General features: G+C 36.8%; 1 protein-coding gene across 3 annotated transcripts in view; it reads left to right on the plus strand.

Moving 5' to 3' along the window:
• The window catches only part of Dip2b (disco interacting protein 2 homolog B), a 236713-nt gene that overhangs the window by 170583 nt on the left and 45640 nt on the right, over positions 1–20490 (plus strand). For all 3 annotated transcript variants that reach the window (XM_046435717.1, XM_046435718.1, XM_046435720.1), the window contains 10 exons: positions 1748–1850; positions 3005–3069; positions 5316–5409; positions 5921–6040; positions 7289–7403; positions 7957–8096; positions 8768–8904; positions 12623–12703; positions 15356–15483; positions 17214–17328. In XM_046435717.1, the coding sequence (XP_046291673.1) occupies positions 1748–1850; positions 3005–3069; positions 5316–5409; positions 5921–6040; positions 7289–7403; positions 7957–8096; positions 8768–8904; positions 12623–12703; positions 15356–15483; positions 17214–17328 (1098 nt within the window). The remainder of the gene's footprint in view (positions 1–1747; positions 1851–3004; positions 3070–5315; positions 5410–5920; positions 6041–7288; positions 7404–7956; positions 8097–8767; positions 8905–12622; positions 12704–15355; positions 15484–17213; positions 17329–20490) is intronic.

Genomic DNA, 20490 nt, shown 5'->3' on the forward strand with positions numbered 1-20490 from the left:
AAGTAGGTGGAGTTGTGAGACAGGAAGTAGGGCAGGCAAGACTGATACTGGAGAGGGAGAATGCAAGAAAGACCCTGGTTTCTGACTTGGGTACTTGGATTGATGGTGGCATTCTTCATAAGATAGAAGTCATTAGAAGTTTTCATGGGTGGAAGTGGGATAATCAGTATTTGATATATTGAGTTTCACAGGACTAGGGCCCCTCCAGGGGAACACTTGACACATTGTTATCTGGATCCCTGAAGAGAGGCCTGGGTGGAGATTAGAGAATGAGGAATCATCAGGAATGTAGTACCCTGAAGAATAGGGTGAAAAGAAGAGGAAGGAGAGTTGAGCTCTAAGAGAGCACCAACATTTAAGGGCTTGTCAGAGACTCTAAGGAAGAAACAGGAAACTAGAAGAGAGGAAAGATGACCAAAGTCAAGGAAGGAGACAGTGTCAAAAAAGAATAGTCAAATGTACAGGAAGTTCTGGTTAAAGTACAAAAAAAGACAAAAGAGCTGTCCCCACTTTTCCTCTTTTCTTTTTTCTCTCTTCCCTCCCTCCCTCCCTCCTTCCTTCCTTTCTTTCTTGTCTTTTTTTTTTTTTTTTTTTTAAACAGGACTGGGGATTAAACCCATAGGTACTCTGCCACTGAGCTGCATCCCCAGTCTCCCAGACTCACCTCTTTATTTGGTACTGGGAGTTGAATTTGGTGGCACTCAACCATTGAGCCACATCTCCAGCGCTTTTTTGTATTTTATTTAGAGAGACAGGGTCTCACTGAGTTGTTTAGCGCATAGCTGTTGCTGAGGCTGGTTTTGAACTTGCAATCCTTCCTCAGTCTCCTGAGCGCTGGGATTACAGGCGTGCACCCACTGTACCTGTCCTCCCAGCCCTTTTTATTTCTTATTTTTGAGACAGGATCTTGCTCAGTTGCCAAGAGTGGTCTTGCATTCCTCTTGCCTCAGCTTCTCAAGTGACTGCAATGACAGGCATGTTGCCACCATGCTTGGCTGCAAAATGTCCTTTTGATTTAACATCAATAAAGCTGATAGCTAACTCAGGAGGCTGAGGCAGGAGGATTTTAAGTTCAAGGCCAGCCTGAGCAACTCAAGGCAACTGAGCACTTCCCCAGTCCTTTTAATCTTTTTATTTTGAGACAGGGTGTCACTAAGTTGCTGAGGCTGATCTCAAACTTGGGATTCTTCTGGCTCAGACTTTTTTCTTGTCATCATTCCCTATCAAAACAATATAACATCTATTTATTTAACAGTTACATTGTATTAGATATTATAAGTAATCTAGAGAAGAGATAAAGTCTACAGGCAGAAGAACCAGGTTATGTGCAAATACTATGTCATTTTTTATATAAGAAACTGAGTATCTTCAGTTTCTGGTATGTGAGTAGAGTCTTGGAACTAATCCCACATGGATATCAGAGGACAACTGTGTTTGGTATTGTGCTTCTATTAATGCAGCTCAAATTACTTCTTTTTGGCTTTTTTAGCAGCCACTTCACACTTATGAGTAATTAAACTTTTTAAGTCTTTTTCATACATAAATTTGTTGAGCTTTGTCATCCCCCAAACTCTATGAGTAGAGTTTGGGATCCAAAGTGTATAGCCTTAATTAATTATATTCAGTAAGTTAAATTGAGCCCATTATGAATGTTTACCTGGGTTTTGGTTTTGGATTCTAGTTTTGTAATTTAAAATAACCCCTTTTATTGTGTTTCTTATATTTTGTTTGTGTTTTATTTTTCTAGTATAAAACAAGCAAAGAAGGGAGTGTAATGGGAGTTACAGTGTCCCGGCTTACAATGTTGTCTCACTGCCAAGCTCTGTCACAGGCCTGCAATTATTCTGAAGGTCAGACCTCATCTTATGACTGCCCTCATTGTTAGCCTCAAAAACATGTGATTGTGAGCAGAGTGCTCAGTGATTGGATTCATTTTAATGACCAAATTCAAAGGGAAATGTTCTAATACACATTCTTGTTTGCAAATATGCTGTAACTTGAAGGAACTAAAATTCTGGGCAAACCAAATATGTAATGCATGATTTATAGAGTACAGAAATAGAAAACCCTAATTAAAACCAAGTGTTTATTAGCTGTGGGGTCTCTGGTTTCTCCATTTTCCTGAGTGTAGAGAATTGGCCCCTATACATTTGGAGTCAAAATTCGGCTAACCAAACAGTACAGACTAAAATGCAAGTAAGTTTCTGTAGTGTCAGACTTGATATGTTGACACATATTGTATTACTACTCTTTGCTTTAGAATGTTCTTTATCATATTAATCTTTTGTGTTTTATTTTCCTTTTGCAAAATGCAGCATATTAATGTATGTTCATTTTATAGCAGTATTCTCATCTGATTAAAAAATGTATATAATTGTAGTAATCAAAATGCCCCAAAATAGGGATTGATAAAATTATAATGCATTCATATAATGGATTATACCCTGTGGCAGTAAAATGCATGTTCCTGAATGTTAAAGCTATTTTTAAGTGGAAAAAAATAAAAGTAGATATAGAGCTGTGGACACTGATTTTGTTATGTTGGATATGTATATGTAACTCTATCTACAAGTTTATGTGTGTATAGACGTAGAGTATATATGCATGCATACACATATATACATACATACACTCTCAGACACAGTTTTTATTTCTCTAGAGAGCATAAGTTTTTACATAAATTTGTGGAAATTCCAAAGTTTCCAAAATTAAGTATGTGTTCTTTATAAAATTAGGAAAAAAAATCTCCTGGAAGAAGTGCCTAAGTGATCAGGAATTTCTAGTGTCTGCTGTGACCCTGTAACATCACCTTGTTATCAGTCCTCCAGCTAGTTTGAGGGGGCCTCACACAGTCAGAAGACCCCGAGAGTTCTTAATCAGTTCTCTAAAAGCACTAAATCAGTTGTTTAGTAGAGGCAAGTGACATGATTTTGCTTTTTAACATTAAAGATTGTTTCTTTGTGTTCTCTCTCTCTCTCTCTCTCTTTTTTTTCCCCTATTTTAGGAGAAACAGTCGTTAATGTTTTAGACTTCAAGAAGGATGCTGGGCTGTGGCATGGCATGTTTGCGGTAAGCTACTTAAAATTAAGGCATTTAGTGTAAGTTATACTTAATGTTAAAGCCATAGATTACCTCTGTGTTTCTTTGGTATTTAAGCCCCCAAAAGATGAATAATATATTCTAGAGCACGTCTAACCTTTCTGTTGCACAAAATGTATTGAAGATTGCTATGCATAAGCTACATGCTCCAACTAAACAAGAAAGTAATATGGTAGATGGGGATACTTTCTATAATAGAGAAATAGGTGACATGCTATGAGTGGCTAAGGACCCCTAGGTTCAATCTCCAGTAGCATCAAAACAACAAAACAAGGGAACTACACAACAGTACTACATAACAGTACTATAAAACAGTTCACAAAGAATTGTGTAGCACTGTTGTACTGATTTTCATAGATTTATCTCTGAAACAATGAGTGTTAGAAAAAGATGACTTCCTTCTGTCCCTCAGCATTGAGGCAGTTGTTATGGAAGAGATAGCAGCTGAGTTGGACTTTGAAAGATAGATAAATGTCAGCAATATAGAGATTTAGGGGTATAGAGGTAGAGAGAGGTGATATATCATGTGGGAAAGCTACATTACATAATATGACATGTTGGAGAGAGAAAACATATGGGATCCTAGAGTTGAAAAGGAACTCAAGGAGCATCATCCAATTTACTTAGATATATAAGAGTTAGAGAGTAGAAAATGAAGTCTGAGGAACAGGTCACCCTGTATCCCCTAAATTAGGAAGAGCTTTATTCCATGAGTGTTCCTACTGCCTTGTTATTTTTCTTTTCCATTTCCTTTTTTTTTTTTTTTTTTTTTTAAGTTAAAATACTTTGTGAGAAGTTAAGGGGAATCTCCTTCCTGTGATACAAAGTATAAGATAGGTACATAATGTGAAGAATTAGCCATAAACACTCTTTTCTCTAAAACCAAATTTTGTCACCAGAGTTAGAAACTTGAGGAAGGAAGGAAATGGTATCTTACATGCTGTCTTGGTTCTTTGGGTCACTTAGGTGTGAGCATGGTGGCCAGTCTAAATACTATCTAAATACTAGGATTTGTTTACTCTGTCCAGCTGGGTCTCTGGGCACAGGGGATCTGAGTATGTTTGGTTTGGGTGGCAGAAGAGACACCAAACTTCATGACCCTTGATTCCCTCAGTTTTGTCTAACCAAACACTGAACAGGTCTCGCCACCTGTGAGAAGCAGGAGAAATGATGTTTTTGCTTTGTAATACCCACTCTGCTGGTCACAAGTGGAGCACACCTGTGATCCCAGTGGCTCAGGAGGTTGAGACAGAAGAATCATGAGTTCAGAGCCACCCCATCAAAGCAACTCAGTGAGACCCTGTCTCTAAACAAAATACAAAATAGGGCTGGGGATGTGGCTCAGTGGTTGAATGCTCCTGAGATCAATCCCTGTTATCAAAAAACAACAAAACAAAAAACACCCTCCTCTTTGTGGTATGTGACAAGTTTGAGCATGAAAAAAGCATTTGATGGGTTGGAGAGAACTTTGACTATATCTCTAACATTTAAAAAACATCTACCATGGCCTGAAAAAGTATTGGTGCATGCCTATAATCCCCGCAACTCCAGAGGCTGAGGCAGGAGGATCAAGAGTTCAAAGCCAGCTTCAGCAACTTTGTGAGGCCCTCAGCAACTTAGCCAGACCATGTCTCAAAATAAAAATAAAAAGGTTTGGGGATATGGCTCAGTGGTTAAGCATCCTGGGTTCAATCCCCAGTAGCATCAAAACAACAAAACAAAAAAGAACTACACAACAGTTCACAAAGAATTATGTAGCACTGTTGTACTGATTTGCATAGATTTACCTCTGAAACAGGATGAAAAAAGCAAGTTATAAATAGAGGTATTCGATGATGCCTTTTATTTAAAATACTTTATATTTCTTTAGGAATATATATATATATATATATATATATATATATATATATATATATACACACACACACATACATACATACACACATACATACATACACACACACACACACACACACGCATTGGAAAAGGACTGGAAGGATACATATATACCAAATTCATAATTGTGATCATCTTTGGGGAAGAGAGGAGGGAACCAGGTTAAAGAGGAGGTATCAAAGGAAGTTCAACCCTGTCCTGATTATCTCAAAGTTTGTTTTTCAAAGAGCTTGTGTTTGAGTAATACTTCTGTAATTAAAATTGTTAACTGAATTAATGTATTTGATATTGATTGCCTTTTATCTTTCTTTGCTTTTCAGAATGTAATGAATAAGATGCATACAATTAGTGTACCCTACTCTGTTATGAAGACCTGTCCTCTGTCTTGGGTCCAGAGAGTCCATGCCCACAAAGGTAGATGCAGACAGCATTTAAGCTTTAATTATGTGGCTGGTTGAATTAAAATTTCTGGAACTTCAAGGGTTTTTACATTACCCCTATAAAGACAGATTTCTATGTGTTGGTGACTTAACAAATGTTAGAGCTCAGTTACTATAGAATTAGGTATGTTTCTATTTCATTTCAGTGATACTCTTTCTTAAGAATTTAGATGAATTTGTACAAGTTTGAGTCCAGATTAGACATATTGCATGCAGTGGTGTCCAAAATTTCCTTGGCTAGGATGCTGTGACCTGTTCAGAGGTCACAGTGAGCAACAATTACATATCTGTCAGTTGTCTAAATGTGGTGCTTTCTTCCTCTGAGTAGCTGGCACAATCTGTTTGAAACCTTTGTCATTTTCTTCAAGTAAGACTTTTGATCCCCCCAATTCATAGAAGTGTTTATATTATAGTGTTTATATTAAATATATACCAAATTTAGCAAATGTGTATGCTAACTTTATTTAAACCCTTTGAATTTATAGCCAAAGTAGCTTTAGTAAAATGTCGAGACTTGCACTGGGCTATGATGGCACATCGGGACCAAAGGGATGTAAGCCTGAGTTCTCTCCGAATGTTAATTGTAACTGATGGAGCTAATCCCTGTGAGTATTTCTGTTGTGTGGGCATAGGAATATCCTTTCCTTTGGTGGGTTAGGTTTTTTGTGTTCCTTTTTTAGAGTTTTTTTTTTTATCATCTATATTAAGATATAATTAATGTACCATAAAACTCATTCACTTAAAATGTACAATACAGTGTTTTTGTTATCTTCATGGAGTTTCACAACCATCACTGTGACCTAGATTTAAAACTTTTTTTTGATACCTAGGGTTGAACCCAGCGGCACTTAACCACTCAGCCACATCTCTAGCCCTTTTTTATTTTTTATTTTGAGACAGGGTCTTGCTAAGTTTCTAAGTTTTTGTGGCTGGCCTCAAACTTGCAATCCTCCTGCCTCAGCCTCCTGAGTTGCTGAGTTGCTGGGATTACAGATGTGAACACCATGCCTAGCTCCTTTTTTTATTTTTTTGAGACAAGGTCTCCTTAAGTTGCTTAGGGCCTCACTAAGTTGCCAACGCTGGCTTTGAACTTACAATCCTCTAGCCTCAGCTTCCCAAGTTGCTGGGATTACACACATATGCCACCACTGCTGGCAGTGGATCTATAAACTTAAACCACTCCTTGTTCATTTGTGTTCTTTCTATCATGTGACTGTGGGTATTCCTTAGATATAAGATTTACCAAGTTTATTTGTTATGACCTAGTATGTGAACTTTATATAAATTCTCCTAAGCAGCACACCAAAGGAGTTTGCAAAAACTTGTAGAGATCTTACTATTATCTCCTGTTTTTCCTTGTTAGCACAAAAATCCTATTTCTCTATACTGTAGAATTAGGTAAAGCATTTGACTCTTTGTCATAAGTGGATTTTTATCAGTAATTACATTGATCCTCCTGATTTAAAATATAGACGTGGGATTAACTTTAATAAGACAAAAGTTAAGGGATATCTCACAGAAGGTAGAACTAAGCCAAGATTGGCAATCCTAATTAATTCAGGAAGGGTTTCTAAATTAGGAACTGGCTGCAAGTTGCCTACAGTGCTATCTCTGGTATTGATTACTTTGGTAGGCATAGTCTAATTCTAAGTTCTAACTTTATAAATAATGTCAGTAACCTTTGATTGACATGTTCAGACTACCCCACAGGTGCAGAAAAATGTATGGAGTGAATGGTGTACTTTGTGAGTTCTCTTGAGAAACAAATATGTCAGCTTCCCCCTCTTTACGAGTTTCATGCAATAATGACAATTATGTTTTCAGCTTTCATTTGATATTTTCCACCCCATTAGGGTCTGTGTCATCCTGTGATGCCTTTCTGAGTCTGTTCCAAAGCCATGGACTGAAACCTGAGGCCATCTGTCCATGTGCTACATCTGCCGAAGCCATGACTGTAGCAATCCGAAGGTACTATTCACAATGTCAGATCCTGTTGATATGTGTTACAACTTGGGTGAAATGTGCAGTTTTTACCAGGTGATAAAAAGGAATATTATCTAATTTTCAGCTTCATAAACCTGTAAGCAAATAGTAACTTGTAAAATAGTTGGAAGCATCTCATTTATTTTTCCCACTGTTGCCCAAAGTATAACCACTAAACTGACAATTTTATTATACTCATCTCATATATGTGAATTAATTGTTTTTGTGGTGTTTTGTTCTTCTGAATTTTTAGTTAGCATTTTAGACTAGAAATAAGCTATTCTTGATTATGGCATAAGTCTAGAAAAACAAATTTATAATATACCCAAGATTAGTATATGCTTAATAGCCAATTAAAACTTTGCTTTTTTCACCTGACTGAAGGTTGACTATGTTTTGTACATGTAAATTTGGCATATTTTTGGTAAAGAAAAATGGAATTTCTTTTGTAGCCGAAGGAAATTTGTGTTTCTATACATTCATAGTTTTCTCTTGATATAATTTAATTTGCCAAATTTGATTTATTTTTTTTCTTCAGGCCTGGAGTTCCAGGAGCTCCTTTGCCAGGAAGAGCCATTCTCTCAATGAATGGGTTGAGCTATGGGGTAATACGGGTCAATACTGAAGATAAAAATTCAGCACTGACAGTCCAGGATGTGGGGCATGTAATGCCTGGCGGTAAGTTGTGGGGATCACCACTTAGATTTTCATAAAGATATGTCATCAGAGATAGTAGGGCCTGATAACATAAGAGATTCAAAACCAGGAATCCTAAATTCAGCACTTAACATAATTCATTTCTCAAGCCTCTTGAACAGTCAATTAGATAGAAATATGGTGACTGTTCCACAGTATTATATTACTTATCAACTATGAAGGCTTCCATTACACTTCTTCACATGAAAAGCTAAGTTCTAAGTGATACCAGAGTTGCCTGGTTTTCACTATAATTACCAAGCCTTTGGAACTGTCAGAAAGTTAGTGCATACTGTTTCCATGAGTATTTCAGTTTGACCTATCTAGGGATAACACTTAATTCATTTAACCTATTTCTTTGAACTTTTTGGTCATTTTTAAATACGTCACCCTTCTTAAATTTCAGATAGTTTCAGGGTTATTTTTGCCATTTCTTTTGGTATTCCTTTTGTTAAATGGTGCAAGGAATTGAACTCAGGGCCTCATGCACATTAGGAAAGTGTTCTACCACTGAGCTACATCCCTCAGTCCCCTGTTTGATATTCTTTATGCCACTTAGTAAATGTGAAACTTTCCTGGGCCTACAGGATAAAAGTCATTATTTTGCAAAGGTTTTCCAGAGTCTCTGTCTCTTGTATTTTTTTGTGCATTAGGGATGATGTGCATTGTGAAGCCAGATGGACCTCCCCAGCTGTGCAAAACAGATGAAATTGGAGAAATCTGTGTTAGCTCAAGAACTGGAGGCATGATGTACTTTGGCCTTGCTGGTGTGACCAAAAATACATTTGAGGTACATGATGTTAATATCTCATCGGGAAAATGTTTGATGAGGTCACATGTTACTCTGGCTAATGGGACATAGGAGAACATAGTAGTTGAGAGTATTGTGTATTCTGGAGCTAGATGCCTATGGTCAAATCCTGGCTGTACCACTTTCTGACTGACCTTGCATGAGTCATTTTAGCTTCTTTTGTGTCCCAGTTTCTTTATCTTAAAATGTAAGTGATAATAGTCCCTCCTTCATAGGGCTATTTTGATAACTAAGTAAGTTAATGTTTATAAAGTACTTAGATCAGCTTCTGGCACATAGGAGGTGCTGTTGTGTATCTGTTAGATAAATAAAGGAAAAGAAGCCTCACAAAAATTCATTCTGGTGAATTTGCTATAGTTTGAGCTTTATAAGCTCAAAAGTTTAATTTTTAAGAGTAAAGTGACAGTAGCATATGCTGTGTCAGATCACTGATTAAAATTGAAGAACTGTCCTGTTGTGGAGATCAAAATTGCTCATGTTTTTCAATCTTAGAGTTAGACTGATAATTACTGAGCAACTTTTATGTGTCTGGCACTATTCTAATGCTTGGGGTACATTAGGAAACAAAACAAAGCTCTTAGTAGAGCTTACCTTCTAGTTAAGCTAGCACTTTCTAGCTGAATAGCACATTGCTTTCATGCAGGCTGTTTGGCCTATGAAGCCAAGTCATAATGAGATGTTCACCTGGTCAGCCTAGAAATCACAGCAGTGGTAATTGGCTGTATTTCTTAATTAGGATTAACCTGCCTTAGAGGAGCTTTAGGGACCAGAGATGTTGAGTTGATGGGCTGTTTGCCCTTCACAGTAGATAGGGCTTACATGAGTACTGCCCATTTTCAATCCTTTGAATATTTTTCCTATAATATAGACTAGTGATTCTCAAGATGGCAGGACACTTGTGAGAATCAGTATGTGTGCTTATGACACATTCAAGAATCAGTACATGTACTTATGTACCAACAGATATCAGTAGTAAGAGAGTATCACCTATACGAAATATATCTCTGTTATCTGTGCTGTGGTGCCTGGGGGCTGACTGTCATCTTGGCATCTACACAGCCTAAAATGGTATAGTGTCATTCATTAAATGTCCGTTACTATCATTATCAGTACTATGTTTTTGACCTGCCTGTAAAGGTTGTGCCCAGTTGGTTCACGTTGACAGGAGTGGGTATTAGTGAACTCTTCAAGTATATGTTTACTGCCAGTTTCTTTGTTTACTTTCATGGGTGACTTATTACCTCTCTGGAGTTTATGTTTATTTTAAATCTCTATTTCTTTTTATTTCATTTTTTAAAATTTTGGTGGTATGAATTGAACCTAAAGCTTCATACATGTTAAGCATATGTTCTACCACTAAGCTACATCCCTCACCCCTATTTCTCCTGTTTTTAAGTGCTTGGACTACATGTTCCCATTGCCTAAAATTTTCTTCATTGAATTTTCTTTGCTAAAAACAAGATCCTTCATCAGTGATTTAAAGTACTAATAATACTTTATTTATTTTATTGCCTTTATTATTTTATTACCTTTCCTACATGGCAGTTGCCTAACCAGAATTCTCAAGACTTAACATGATAGTGATAGGACCAAAGTAACGAAGAAATTTTAAAACCCCCAGTATAAATGTAATAATAGCAAAGTAGAATAAAGTCCTAATCACAAAAGGAGAAGCTACTTCCTTGGCTTTATAAATTAAAATTTCCATTTTTTTTTTTTTTTAGCTAAAATCTTAGATTTAAATCCTAAGAGTTTTTCAAAGTTACTGATATTTCACTAGACCAGAAGATCTAGTAATGATTAGTCAGAAAGTAAAAATGTATTTTAAAGATAAAATTCTGGGGAGAAAACATTCATAATATGTTAGAACAAATAATGAATTTTCCATCACTGCCATGTGCTTGCTGTTTGATTTGTGGCAAATGAAACTCTGTACCTCATTTTCTCATCTGTAAAGTGGAAATAATACTACTATTTTGTGCGTTTAACATACTGTAATAAAGCAGGTAAACTTGTGTGTGGCATATGGTAAGTACTCAACAAATATTAACTCATGTGTTTGTTCCCTCTACACAAAAAGGTCTTAAAAATTAAAGAGGAGCCAGGTATGGTGGCACATACCTGTATTCCCAGCAACTTGGAGGATGAGGCAGAAGGATCACAAGTTAGAGTCTAGCCTGAGCAATTTATCAAGACCCTGTCTCAAAATTTAAAAAAAGTAATAAAAAGGAGCTCAGGATATGGCTCCCCTGGGTTCAATTCCCAGTACTAGGAGGAAAAATCAGTTAGAAAAAAGAAAATTTATGTGAAAATACTACTTACAAAATAAATTAGAATTGCTAGCAAACAAAGGAAAAGAAATTTAACCATATTATTAATAAAGAAATGCAATTAAAAAATAAAGGGAAGCAGGCATGGTGGTTTACGCCTATAATCCCAGCAACTATATAGTGAGAACTTGTCTCAAAATAAAATAAAAAATGCTGGGGATGTAACTCAGTGAGATTATTTGCCGACATGCTTAAGGCCTTGGGTTCAATCCACAGTACAACAATAAAATGTATATCCCTTTGTGCCAGAATGGCAAAGTTTGGGAAAATGGATAACACATAGTATTAAGTAGGCTATGGGGAAAATAAACATTCCAGTATGGCATTGGTGATACTGATTGATACAAATTTCGTAGGACAGTCTATGAGAATTGAAAACTTGTACAAATGCATAAAAACATATACAGTAGTATTCGTTAAAGCATTGTTTATTATATTAAAAAATTAAGATGACCTACCTACCCATAAAAAACTATATTGCATTCTGATAGTTAGGATTTCCTGAAAACTGACTCTAAGTTAGGCACTGTGCTTATCTCTGAAAAATTTGTTCATATTCCTTAATATTTACTCTAAGCCTATATATAGAGGCATTGAGAGTTTTGTTTTCTTACTGAAACTCTTGAGTTTCAGAAAAGACAAGGAACTTGCCCACACTCTATCTTTCTGGTAGATGGCAAAGATTCCAAGGACTATGTTGTCCTATCCCCTATGATATAGTATTCTATGGAGCTATTTTACAAAGTAGTCCAGATCAGTTATTGCCAAATTGGAAGATATCCAAGATATATTGTATGAAAAAGCATATGAAGAAAAAATGATATAAGCCAGGCCTGGAGGCACCATGCCTGTAATCCCGGCGACTCAGGAGGCTGAGGCAGGAGGATCAGAAGTTCAAAACCAGCTTTAGCAGCTTAGGCCCTAAGCAACTTAACAAGATCCTGTCTCAAAATAAAGAGGGTTGGGGATGTGGCTCAGAAATCAAATACCCCTGGGTTCAATTCCTAGTACTCCCCACCAAAATAAAGTTATATATAATATGAGCCCTTTTAAAAAAATGTTAATATACCTTTTAAAAGTTTGGAGAGATAAACAACAAATTGTAAGTGTTTATCACTTAAGGAAATGGGATTGGGCTGAAGATGTAGCTCAGATAGAGCACTTACTTGCCTAGCATACACGGGGTCTTCAGTTTGATCCCTAACATTGTGAAAAAGCGGAAGATGGAATTACTGGATTCATTATATAATGTTAGTTTTTCAACAAGTATGTGTTAACTGTTCTGAATTTTTTAAAGAGACTTTTTAAAACTCAAATACATTTTCTAAGAAAAAGCAGCTTTTCATTTTTTTCCTTCTGTCTTTTAGGTGATTCCAGTGAATTCTGCAGGCTCTCCTGTTGGAGATGTACCATTCATCCGGTCAGGATTGCTAGGATTTGTAGGGCCAGTAAGTAATGCTTTCATGTTGATTTGGATACATCTGATTGAAATATTTGGTCATTAATTCACAGTACAGAACAAATTCCGATTATACCAAGGGTGTTACATTGCCACTTAGCTTCTATTTAGAGCAGCTCTTTTAAGAATGCCATAACGTTTGAAGCCAGGTACCCAGTGATTCAGGAGACTGAGGCAGGAGAGTCAGAAATTCAAAGCCAACCTCAGCAACTTAGCAAGATCCTGTCTCAAAATAAAAAGGGTTAGGGATGTAGCTTGGTGGTTAAATATGCCTAGGTTCTATCTTAGGTATCAAAAAAAAAAAAGTCATAAATAACTAATGACTATTGTTTCTATTACCAAAGTTAGTTGACTCTGTCAGACTAAAACATTATCTTGAAAATTCACTGCACTTACTCTTGCTTTCTTTCTTTGATTTGGTTAACTTGTTGCAATGAGTTAAAGGAGTGCTGGAAAAAGTATGCTTCAGTACCAAGGTGTAGGGGTGGGCCTTATGGCTTAGTGATAGAGCACTTACTGGCATTCCTGAGGCCCTGGATTCAGTTTCCAGCAAAATACACACATACACCCAGTGAGTAGTAAAGGTAAACCATAATGTATAGCATTAGAAAACATTTTCATACAAATTATCAGTACACATTGAGTATAATAGTAAATTCTTTGAGTGAAAACTATTTGTTATTTAGTAAATGGTATTTATAAGGCACCATGTTTACAGAGACAATTAGGACAGGAAAAGCTTGTCCTCAAAGGGCTCATGGTGAGCTTCATGTACCCACAGTATGGCAGAGAGCCAGGTCACAAGGGACATTGCATGATGAAATGGGAAATTAGGATTTTATTTTGTAAGTAATAGTCATTATCCTAGCGAAGCTATATCCTCCATTTATCTCTAAATCTCCTATACTTTTCTTTCTTCTCTTAATGCTGTAAGTTATAGAAGAGAAGTTATAGAAGAGAAGAGCTAACTTTATTTTATTTCTTCCCTACCATTTTTGGGGGGTGGAGGAGAAGGCATAGGTCTAGGAGAAACATTTTCCTAGAAATAGTAATATATACCTGCTGTCTTGGATTTCTTTACTCAACACCAAGAAATTCTCAAAGACTCAGCTCCTTTTAGCTTATTGCTCCACTAAGAGGTCCAGGATGGAATTTCATCTATCACATCTGCATTCCAAGAAACAAAGGAAACAATGTAGCCTTATCCTCCTAAGGAAGATTCCTTAAAACTGCTGTGCAGGTCTTCCAGTTATATGTTATTGATCTACACCAGTCCCATGGCTCCATCTACCTACAAGAGGGGCTGAAATGCTATCTTCATTTTTGTCAACTATGCCCAGCTAAAAATTGTCTTAATGTGAAAATGGAGAGACAGAGATTGGGGGTCTGGCACTTTTTCATTATTTACTCACCAATACCAAAACTTTCAGACTGTATTAGAAATGGCTGGTTCTTCTCTGATACCTAGGATGGTTCATTAGCTTCTTGAGCATAAAGGTTCTGTCTTACTGCTTAGTCCAGTCAGTGTAAGGCAGTACACTGTGCTTTAGTAAGTCAACAAGTGATTTCATGTGAGGAGATAGCTACTAGATCATTGAACATGTGTATGTAGACCAAAACACTTACGAATTCTGTAATGAATGAGGAAAGTTAATTTACTACAGATAGGTCTGGGCAGAGCGTTTGCACAGTGATGCTTTGGGTGCTTTGAAGGTAGTTTCCTGCTGTTTGGTTTTCTTACTGGAAGAGAAAACCTCCTACAGTGACTTTTATTTTATTTTATTACAGAGACTTTTATTAGCCTGTTTCTAATCATCTCAAATGGAGATATCATTACCCTTATAAATATGAAACAATCATTCTCATATTAAAACAGTTTTGATCTCCTCCAAATTCTAGTAGTAAATGCATTTTTTTTCTTCTCTGCGTTCAATCCTTGAATAGATACAGAAGATGAACTAATACATACTGTGGCTGGGAAAATAAACTGTACCTATGTGGAATCCTAGAACAAATTCCCTTCTTATATATTGCCAGACCCTATTGGATATAAGATGCCACTGATTTCCCCCACTGATTTCAGAGATGTCAAAGGGTGAAAAACTTTATTTAAAATCCATGAAATATGAGCTGGGCCCAGTGGTATACACCTGAAATTCCAGATATTTGGGATACTGATGCAGGAATATATCAAGTTTGAGGTCATCTTGGGCAACTTAGTGAGACCTTGTCCTATAATGAAAAGAGTTGGGGATGTAGCTCAGTGGAGGAGTGCTCCTGGATTTAATCCCCAGTGTTGTTTGTGAAAGAAAAAAAAATCCATAAAATATGACATTGTTTTCTTTCCTATGTATCTGTATCTTTATATAGCTATATATCCTATAGATATAAATATATATGTGTATATATATATCTGTGTGTATCTATGTCTATCTCCATATCTATTATCTGTGTATGTAGATATGCAGATTGATTGACTAAGTGTGTGTGTGTATAGGATCAGATTGAACCCAGGGCTGCACTACATTTTTAGGCAAGAGTGTCTCTTATTTTTTGATGAGATTTATTTCAAAGCAGGAAGTAAAGTATGTTTTACTGTTCAAAATATGAGAACCAGAGTAAATTATTGTTAACTTTTCAGGGTAGCTTGGTGTTTGTGGTTGGAAAAATGGACGGATTACTGATGGTTAGTGGTCGAAGACATAATGCTGATGACATTGTTGCTACTGGATTGGCTGTTGAGTCCATAAAGACTGTTTATAGAGGAAGGTAAGTAGTATAGGTTTTAAATATTAATGCTTGTAAAGCAGTGCTTTGAGTGGTTTTCTGTAGATTCTCTTTTTAAGTGATGGGGACTTTTCTGTTAAACATAGCAGAAGCCTGCCTTTGAATATATATCTCACAGCATCTGTTTTTATGGCTATAATTTAAAGGAATAAGATATAACTGTATCCTACATATTTCAGACTTTAATTATTACTGTCTGTTCAATCTTGTAAGAGAAGAATTTTAAAACTTCAAACTTCCTACATTTCTTCAATACAGTAATGCCATTCAAACTAATGGAGATAGATGTTGCTCCATAGTTTATATCTAGCAATTATTTTTCTTGTTTCTAATTAAATTATTATACTATTTAATGTGGAGATTGACATAGCACATAACTGCTGATAATTTCAAATCCTTTGGGCAGTTAGGTATCTTTGCTTATTAATGCAAGTCCACATATTTGCTACATTTGAGTAGTTAATGTCTTATTTAGCAATTTATGATCATAAGCATATATTTGCATAGCAATCTTGGTGTCCCTTTAGTTTTTTTTTTTTTTTTAAGAAATAAGACAGATTAATGAAACCAAAAGGAAAAACTGGTTCCTGAAATGTGTTTTTTTGGTAATGGTATATAACTTCCTATGAGATATGAATTCCATAGGGTAGACCTTTTATCTTTGGTCATAGTTACATTCCCAGCACTCAGTACAGTGCCTAACACTTAGTAGATGTTAAATAAATAGGTAAGGATGGAAGAAAGAGAGGCAGGTGAACCACCACATTCAACTCTCCTGTGGCTTCCCATTCTTTCATGCATTCATTCAACAAATATTCATTGGATGCCAACCATGTGCCACTGTTTTAGATGATTCAGCTGTGGTGGTGAACAAAATAGACTAAGTCCCTGCCTTGGTCTCTGCCCTCACATTCTCATTGTGAGAAATAGTGACCAAGTAAACAGGGAACTAGATAACATGTGAGTGGGTGGTAAGTGTTGTGGAGAAAAAACACTTGGATGGAGGCCTTGCTAGTTTATGAGGTGGTCTGGGAATGCCTCACTAGTAAGGGGACATTTGAGCGGAGACCTCACTCAAAACCAAATCCATCCTCCCTCCTTCAGCCTCCCAGGCCTCCATGATCTGCCCTTGCCTGTGTCTGACTTTCCTCCTGCTCTCTGCTTCACCACTTTGCTCCAGGCACACTGGCCTTCTTGCTGTTCCTCAAACCTGCCAAGTTCGTCCCTACCTCAGAACTTTTTCGCTTTCCGTTCCTTCTGCCTGGAATCCTCTTCCTCCAGATCTTCGTGTGGCTCGCGTCCTCACCTCATTCAGGTCTCTGCTCCAGTGTCCACTCCCCAGGGAGGCGCTTCCCAACCACCTGCATACCACTCTACCCGGGCCCTGCCCCAGTGTGCTTTCTAGTGCACATCGCAACATGGCATTATTATATATTTGTTGGTTTGTTCTGTCTCTAACACATACACTCCATGAAGACAGGATCTGTGTCTTTATTACCACTATGTCTTTACCATTCATGAAAGTGGTGCTTAATACTTGTTTTTGAATGAATCCGTCCTCATTGTGGTGGTAATGATTGCACATTGTCTTTTCTGAACTGCTTTTTTTCTGGGTGGTGTGGGGGGATGTTTCCACTCTGTAATTCCAGTTAAGCAAAGCAAGTAGGATTGGTTGTAAAGGGAGTCTGATGTGTTTGATCTGTCTCTCTTAGAATTGCTGTGTTTTCTGTGTCTGTATTTTATGACGAGCGCATTGTGGTGGTTGCGGAACAAAGACCCGATGCCTCTGAAGAAGACAGCTTCCAGTGGATGAGCCGGGTGCTGCAGGTGAGCACATGGGCTTTGTTCAGTCTGAAGAGGCCACCACCCCTGCTTTAGCACTTGCTGCAATGAAACAGTTTTGCCATCTTAGTTTTTTTCTTGCCAGTCACTGCTCAGATATTCTAGGTAACTGTTACGAGAATCAGATAAATAATGACATTTTTCCTTATGGATAACATACATTTTTTGCTCACATTGCTAAGAACAATTGAACCGACTTGCCTAAGCACATTCTTCCATGCCTACTACCTATGAAAGTTTTAACTGTCTATATGTAAATACATCCACACAGTAATCAATTCACTTGTCAGCAGTTATTCATAGTGTTACTACATGCCATAAGTGGCACCTCAATGTGAATATAGATATTATTATTATGATTATTATTATTAAGTTAGAGGAGATGCTAATTGAGATAAACCATGAGGGAAGGAGAATGGCTTAGGGCTCAGTATAAGGGAGATGTTTTTAGTGGGGAGCAGGCTAGAAGGGTCAGAAAACCCCTACTCTTCGTTTAGATTTGAATCTCCTTACCAGATATGTGTGCTTAGGCAAGTGACTGAACCTCCTAACATGTAAAGTGGGGATAAAATGTCTGTTTTACAGAACTATTGAAAGGAGTTAAGTGAGATAATTGAAGTATGTAATACCTGTATTCAGTAAATAATGATGGTGATTCTTAGCATTATCTCCAATAAGGAGATTTGAAAAGTTCACTCTATCTTAAGTAACATTTCCTTTTTAAATTTCTATTATTATTTTGTACCAGGGATTGAACCCAGGAGTGTTTAACCACTGAGCCACATCCCTAGCCCTTTTTATTTTTTATTTTTAGATAGGGCCTGGCTAAGTTAGCGAGGCCTCACTAAGTTGCTGAGGCTGGCTTTGAACTTGCAATCCTCCTGCCTCAGCCTCCCAGGTTGCTGGGATTATAGACGTGCACCACCATGCCCAGTATAATTCCTGTTTCCCCACTCTTCTTTTCACTCAGCATTTATCACCATATAAAGTTATATTTATTGTTTTCTACATCTGCTGTAGATCCCATGAAGGCCAACACTTCTCTTTTGTTTACTACTCAGTCTGCAGAGCTGATAATTGTGCTAGCACTTGTCATACTAGACTCAGTAAATATTTGTTGGTTAGGTGGATGATCCAAAAAAGTGTAGACTGTCTTGTCTTTGTAATAACAACTTATATATTATTGGAAGTGTTCTCAGTGTTTGTAACTTCTGTCTGAGGCATTTGGATTTATTAACAGCCAGTTAATAGTAATATTCTAGAAATTATGCAAGCATGAGATAAAGTGATAGGGCTTGGTGACTATTAAGATTTCTTTCTAAACTCAGGGTCTGTGATTCTGAATTATCAACTGGGGGCCTGGGAATATAGCTCAGTTGGTAGAGGGCTTGTCTTGCATGCACAAGGCCCTGGGTTCAAACCCCAGCACCACAAAAACAAAACACATCTATGAATTATTAGCTGGTCTGGCATACACTTGTTTAATTTAAAATGAAAGAAAATATTTTAGAAAGAAATATAAAATCTTTTCAATCTAATTTTTAAAAGAAAATCTATTGAATATAAAATAGGAAAGAATATGTAGGACTGGGCTGTGCTCTGGAAGATGGCTAAGGGGCAAACTTGAAGATTATTTTCTTACCATTCATGTTTTCAAACAAACACAAACCTATTTGTTTTATTCAGAATGAACATTGGAGCATAATGGTAGAATATTATGAATTATAAATTTTTTCTATTATATAAAAGTGAATATAACTGAAATTTCCCAAAATAATTTTAATTTTTCCCTGGAAAGCAAATTTAGGAATTACCAGTCCAAATGCTTATAAAAGTCATTTGAGGGGCTGGGATGTGGCTCAAGCGGTAGCGCGCTTGCCTGGCATGCGTGCGGCCCGGGTTCGATCCTCAGCACCACATACAAACAAAGATGTTGTGTCCGCCGAAAACTAGAAAATAAATATTAAAAAAATTCTCTCTCTCTCCCCCTCTATCTCTCTCACTCTCTCTTTAAAAAAAAAAAAAAAAAAAAAAGTCATTTGAGATCTGATTTGTATATGAAGTGAGAGGCCATTATCTTCCCAGCCTTTGTGATTTCTCAGTTTAGACATTTGGGTCCATAGTGAATGATAAAGGATACCACAGAGGTTAGAGGCCAAAGGTGGCTTAATTCCATGTTTGGGTATAATCTAAATATGAGGTATCTAACTCATCACCTGCTAAGGAAAGGTGATCAGTAGATGATTTACTAGACCGATTATAATACATTTGCTAACTTTTTGTTTATTCTAAAAGACAGCAACTTAAGAACTACCAGACTTTCTATTTCTCAGTTTTGGCTTGTAAGATAGTCTGAGGAATATGAGTTTCAAATCTATTCCTTTGCCCTTTTTAAGTTGTTTTTTAATAAAAGGCCTTGTCCATTTTTTTTCTTGTCCATCTTTTATAACTGACCTTTATTATAACTCTCACTCCATTTTCCTTCTAAATATGTACTTTTTTGTAAGGTCTTTATTAATACAATAGAAGCCTCTTAACTGCTATTTTAGAAATGGTATTAATGGTTTTTCAGTTTTAAAAGGTAGTTTAAGCTGAGCCTGATGATACATACCAGTAGTCCCAGCTACTAAGGATAATAAAGAAAGAAGAACTGATCACCTGAGCCCAGGAGTTTGAAACCAGCCTGGGTAACATAGTGAGATCCTATCTCAATAAATAAAATAAGTAGTTGGGCATGGTGGCACACTGAAATTTCAAGAACTACAGAGGCTGAGACAGGAGGATCAAAAGTTCAGAGTCAGCCTCAGGAACTTAGTGAGACCCTAAGCAACTTAGCAAGACCCTGTTGCAAAGTATAATATAAAAAGGGCTGGGGATGTGGCTCGGTGGTTAAGTGCCCCTGGATTCAATCCATACCATAAATAAATAGCTCTGTAAAAATAATAATTATAATAAGATTTTAAAGCAGACAATCATAAAGAATACTTTAGGGGCTGGGGATGTGGCTCAGCGGTAGCGCGCTCGCCTCGCATGCGGGCGGCCCGGGTTCGATCCTCAGCACCACATACAAACAAAGATGTTGTGTCTGCTGATAACTAAAAAATAAATATTAAAAAACAAACAAACAAAAAGAATACTTTAGATATT

The sequence above is a fragment of the Marmota monax genome, unplaced genomic scaffold (assembly GCF_021218885.2).
Source record: "Marmota monax isolate L192 unplaced genomic scaffold, Marmota_monax_Labrador192_F-V1.1 WCK01_AAM20220418_F8-fsc00012, whole genome shotgun sequence".
Taxonomy (NCBI): Eukaryota; Metazoa; Chordata; class Mammalia; order Rodentia; family Sciuridae; genus Marmota; species Marmota monax.